The 6,000-nt window shown below is 32.9% G+C and overlaps 1 protein-coding gene across 1 annotated transcript; it reads right to left on the minus strand.

The window, feature by feature from the left end:
- Positions 1-3,538: 3,538 nt before the first annotated feature.
- Positions 3,539-5,277, minus strand: LOC7487150 (uncharacterized). The gene is made up of 3 exons (XM_052449787.1): positions 5,051-5,277; positions 4,019-4,362; positions 3,539-3,880 (listed from the first exon to the last, which is right to left on the minus strand). The coding sequence occupies exons 1-3, from the start codon at positions 5,262-5,264 to the stop codon at positions 3,767-3,769; spliced, it is 672 nt and encodes a 223-aa protein (XP_052305747.1). The 5' UTR covers positions 5,265-5,277; the 3' UTR covers positions 3,539-3,766.
- Between the last annotated feature and the right edge of the window lie 723 nt (positions 5,278-6,000).

Raw genomic sequence — 6,000 nt, forward strand, 5'->3', positions numbered from 1 at the left:
GATCGGTTAAATAAGATGAATTGAATTATTATTTTTAACTTTTTTTATGGCAACTATATAATTACTAGTTTCATCCATTTTTCAGATTTTTCATCCATATTTCCATTCAATTCTGTTTTTTCTCTCAGAAACAATGCCATTTTACACTTTCCATTGAGTGATTTAAACAAAAATCATTACTTAAAAAATCAAAATAGCATGATACAAAAGACTGTTTGGATGCAAAATTTGATACCTCCTCACTTCTCCCGCAGACGTATCCGATTCTAGTTTTACTTTTTCTTTCATTTTTCATGTCAGATTATTTTATTTAGGATTTTCTTATGCTTATTTTGTTTTATGTCAGAAGTTTCACGCTCTTTATCAGGTCAAACAACAATGTTCTCTACGTTCCATTGGAGCAGAGCACAAATAAGAACAAATAATGCAAGAGCCATTTCCGATTGCAACCCAAAAACACCACCATCAAATTACACAAGATTTTATTAACAAGGGGCTTTTCTCGAGAACCTCTAACTTCCAATACAAGATGCATTGCTTACAAATCATACACCAGTCCTGCGAAATGCAATACGTTAACACAGCTTCACTTCTGGCAAAGAAAGTGGAACGAATGGAAGAATCTTGATCGTATCTGTACTTTTGTGCACATTTCAATCCACTTATCATCTTGTTAGTACGGCGGAACCATCTCTCTGTAAGGAATAGACTACAACTCAATCTCGGGCAACGGTATTTTCCAAAAAATCCACGAGTTACAATCTTCCTGCTGACATGAGGGACATTGTTGCAGAGCAATTACAGAGTAGGAAAAACACTATTTATAACAAAGACTTTATAAGGTTACATTACACTTACTAAGTGGACGAGTTGGTAGAAGAATGATAGAAGAATTGTTGAGTATAGAATGATAAAAGAATTGTATGATCATGCTGGTGATGGTATTCCACCTGCTTACTGTCTCAAGTTTAATTAAAACAGGGCAATGTCCCAATCAAAAAAGCTGAAATTAATGAACTTCTGTTACCCTTTGTTATGTCATGTTTTGTAATGCCATTATCGTCGTTTTGCAAATGAACACAGGTCTGAAAGAAGATAAATTCAAGAAAAACAGAAACAAAACTACTTTGGACTAGCCAGGTTACAAACTACTTTGAAATCTTTCAGATCAATTGTGACTAATCCAAAGTTAAGGGCAGATACAGAGAAAGGAATGAAAACATGCTCACCAAGACGGTGGTAGTGAAACATAGTGGGGTCCCAAAACTACAAAGTGTAAAAGAGCATCCTTAGCATTAGGATGCTTCCACTCTTCCACTGACTTCCACCATTCTCTCTTTTTTTTTGTTTTGCATAGATTTTTTCAAGAGGAGATGGCTAGTTATTGTCAAGCAACTGAAGAAATATTAGATGCTTTAATATGTTGGAGAGAATCGCAAATCAGTTTTGCACTACAAATGCTTTCAAGTTCAGGCAAATATCCCCATCTCAGAATCCTTAACTTTGGGAGACTGAACTTTGTGATGGAACAGCAGCTACTTTCTTCTCCCATAATCCCTTCTTCATCTCATGTTGCTATTATATCCTCCATTTTGTCGCAGCAGTATACTTTAATTTCTTCCAGGTTTCATCCATAACAAGCAAAGCGATTCAGACCAGAAATCATACCACTAGATGGCAATGGTGATGAAGCTCAACAAGACCAAGAAGATGAAAGCAAGCTCTCCATGATATCACAGTCCTTAATGTTGATCATGACTTCCAGTTCTGTTGCATGCTTCAATGATGAAACATCGCATAAACCTGAAAATCTCCACTGCTGATTCTGAAGTCATTCAAACCTGAGTGTTTTACTTGTGTGAAAATTTGTATTCATATTCGTTCCACAATCGAACAAAAAATTTGTATATGCCCAGTGCTTGAGATTTGAGAAACGCTGCGAAGTCAGAGACTTGTTCAAAATGGCATTCCAAAGTTTCTGACTTCCTCAGGCAAGCTTCTCCTGTTCCTTTAATTATAACTGGAGCATGTACTAAGAATACACAGGAATATCTTTCCTCTATTTTCCCCTTTATATTTGTATATTCTACTTTGAAAAAATAATTTATTACTAGTTGGTGATTTAAGGTGACTTACAGAATAGATCTATTCTTTTATTAGGTTACTTTAATTATAAATCAATATAATGTTTTTTCAGATGTTCATCGTGGAGAAATTTGATAGGATGGATATATAATGTTAAATTTTAATTACAAAAAAAAATATTTGTGCTCATTATAAACTGACAATATAAATAAAGAATATTTCATTTGAACCAATCTGGATGTTTGATGTAGGCAGAATTTAAAAAAGGTTTACGTGTTTTTTTACAGGCTAGGAAAATCAACCTAGACAATGAAATAAAATCAGAATCGTAACACAGAAAATTAACAAGGAATTTAAAAATAAACAATAATTCCAAAAATATCTAGAAAAAATAATAAAATTAGTGTAAACAGTAATCTCCATTTATCTCCTCCATTTTCTCATATTCTCTAACTGTAATCTCCATTTGAGGAGATGACCTGTAAATCTCCATCTCTGTTGATATTCAAATTATCCAAAACAACCATTTTACTTCCCACGGACCACTGTACTTGAATTCCCAAAGTTCATCTTCCCTGAACTGTCCTACCACAATCTTCCAAAGGTAATATCAACAGGATTAGCCTACCAGATTATGGAAGGCTAATGTTATCAACAGGAAGATGTTGATATCGACATTAAATGAAGGCTAATAATATCAACGAGATTATATTAATATCAGCATTACTAAGTGAAATGTTTCCTTCCGAGATAATGGAAGCTAGGAATACGAAGAAGGTTATATTGATATAAATACTTTTACAATTTGATTAGCCTTATCAAGTTATAAAAGCTAATAATATTAGTACGGTTGTATTATATCGGCATTATCAAAATAAATGAAATGAGTAATAATATCAACGAGATTATGTTAATATCAGCATTAAACAAAGATTTGGATTTTAAAGACTAATAATATCAACAAGATTATGATAACATCAGCATTACTAAGTAACATGTTTTCTTCCGAGATAATGAAAGCTAGAAATATTAACAAGGTTATGTTAATATAAATACTTTTATAATTTGATTAGCCTTATCAAGTTATTAGTACTGATGGAATTAATTTGATTGAAAATAAGGATTTTTTTATTACAGAAATTAATGCATGGCTAATTAAAGAAATAAATTAAAATAGTAGTTAATTACAAGTAATGTAAGGAAAAGATAATGTATTATTTTTTAGCTCATTATCAAACTTTGAAATTTTATTCATCTTGGGAATGAGTTCTATACATATAACGTCACAACCAAAAAGAGGGACTTGGTGGTAATTGTCTAATGAATGCAATTCTATATATATATAATTATATAAATATGAATCCACGGGTAAAGGAATTAACAAATGTTCTGCATTGAATTGTTAGAATTTAGATTGGATTATATTTATTTTGAATTATGATAGCTTGAAATATTGTAAATACATAGAAAACTCTACTAAAATTTTGAGCCTAAAGGACACCAAGACACAATTAACAAAATTACAAAAAAAGCCTAAAGCTCACAAGTTACTTAATGTATACAAACACACAATTTATTGTAGATTATAACAATAAAATAATTATTTCACCCTTCTAAAAAAACCAACAGCCTTCATATAAAAAGGACTTGGTAGTAATTTTGCTAACATACACACACAGCTTCATATAAAAAGGACTTGTAAAGCTGCTTCTTGAACGTCTTCAGGCACTTTACTACAAATTGCAACACCACGTGGAAGCGGAGGTGGCATACCCAATTCCGAAGGTGGATCACTCTGCATAACCATTTCCAAACACCTAAACTTAATTCGATATTTTATTATATTTATATTTATATAATCAGAGTATAAAACCAGTAAGCACCTAAACTTAGTTCGATATTATATTATATTAAGGGCAGACTCATATCATACCTGAAACTCTACAAAGGGACGAAGAACATCCTTGGCGTTAGGATGCTCCCACTCCACTACTGACTCCCACCATTCTTCTGGATATGCTGTAATTGTTCTAAGAGAAGGGGGAGGAGATGGCTGGCCATTTTCAAGCAACGGAAGACAAATTCCCATCCTCTTTAGCTTCTCACATTTTATTATACAAATGAATTGGAGAGAATTGCAAATCAGTTTTGCACTACAAATGCTTTTGAGTTCTGGTAATCCCCTCAATCTCAGATGTCTTAACTTTGGGAGGTTAAATCCAGTGTTGGTGATGCTTTCTTCACCCATGACCCCTTCTTCATCTGATCTTGTTCCACCTGTTATCACCATTCAACTTCAATCACTTCTACGTTTATAAGGTTTGAAAGCAAGACAAGAGGGAACAGCTTCATACATTTACACCAATAAGAGCATCTCCAACCGGAGAGGCAAATGAGGAGGCAAAGTTAAAAACCTATCCTTTTAGCTTTTGTTTCTTTAATTTGTCATTTCAATGCAGCAGCTAACCGAGAAGCCAAAATGGCTGTTTAAATTAGGAAGAGCTATTTCTACAATTTACTGTAGAAATAGCCAAAAACATATTAACGTTGCCAACGGCTATAAAAATAGCCGTTGGTCAACAGTATTTTATTTTTGCTTTAAAAAATTAAATTTAACAGTAACATATAAAACTGAAAATTAAAAATATTCATATAAATAAATTTTAAATTTAATTTTAAGTTATATCTTTTAAATTTCATATTATTTCATTAAATTTTATATTAACATCATAATTATATTATATATAAAATATTTAAATTAGTTATATAATTATATAAAAATGAATTTAACATGAAATATATTAAAATATAAATGGCTTTTCTAAATAGCTTTTTACCATTGGAATGCATATAATCAAAAAAGCTATATTTATATTATTCAAAAAGTCATTTTTTAAATTTAGCTTCTCAATTTGGCTTTTTGCATTGGAGATGCTCTAAAACTCTTTAAGACTAGCAAACATACCATTATAAGATGGAGATGGCAGCGCAGCAGAGCAAAACCAAGAAGATGGAACCAAGCTCTCCATGCTATTGCAATCGCTTACTTTAATTACTTCGAGAGATTTGCAAATCAGTTTTGCATTACAAATGATTTTAAGTTCTGGTAATCCCCTCAATTCCAGATGTCTTAACTTTGGGAGGTTCAATCCAGTGTTGGTGCTGCTTTCTTCACCCATGACCCCTTCTTCATCTGATCTTGTTCCACCTGTTATCACCATTCAACTTCAATCACTTCTACGTTTATAAGGTTTGAAAGCAAGACAAGAGGGAACAGCTTCATACATTTACACCAATAAAACTCTTGAAGACTAGCAAACATACCATTATAAGATGGAGATGGCAGCGCAGCAGAGCAAAACCAAGAAGATGGAAACAAGATCTCCATGCTTTTGCAATTGTATACTTGAATTACTTCCAGAGAATCGCAAATCAGTTTTGCACTACAAATGCTTTTCAGTTCTGGTAATCCCGTCAATTTCAGGTGTCTTAACTTTGGGAGGTTAAATCCAATGTTGGTGCTGCTTTCTTCACCCATATCCCCTTCTTCATCCGATATTGCTCCACCTATTATCTCCTCCATTTTCTCACATTGTTCAACATCAATCCTTTCCAGGTTTACAAGGTATGGCAGCAAGACAGGAGGGAACAACTTCTTCATACCCTTACAACCAGAAAAACAAAACCATTTAAGACCAGAAAATATACCATTATAAGATGGAGATGGCTGTGGTAGTGGAGCAGAGCATAACCAAGAAGATGAAACCAAGCTCTCCTTGCTATTGCAACTACTTCTCGCATCGATACATTTACAAATTAGTTTTTGAATGTCATTTGAGGAGATGACCGGAAAATCTCCATCTCTATTGATATTCAAATTACCCAAAACAACCATTTTACTTCCCTGACCACTGT

Source organism: Populus trichocarpa, unplaced genomic scaffold (genome assembly GCF_000002775.5).
Source record: "Populus trichocarpa isolate Nisqually-1 unplaced genomic scaffold, P.trichocarpa_v4.1 scaffold_25, whole genome shotgun sequence".
NCBI lineage: Eukaryota > Viridiplantae > Streptophyta > Magnoliopsida > Malpighiales > Salicaceae > Populus > Populus trichocarpa.

Excerpts from the sequence above, each read along its gene's own strand:
- LOC7487150 (XM_052449787.1), bottom strand. The coding sequence starts at position 5,264 with ATGGGTGAAGAAAGCAGCACCAACACTGGATTGAACCTCCCAAAGTTA. Across the intron at positions 4,363-5,050 it reads GCCATCTCCATCTTATAATG|GTGGAACAAGATCAGATGAA; the intron begins GTATGTTTGCTA and ends TGGTGATAACAG. Across the intron at positions 3,881-4,018 it reads GTCCCTTTGTAGAGTTTCAG|AGTGATCCACCTTCGGAATT; the intron begins GTATGATATGAG and ends ATGGTTATGCAG.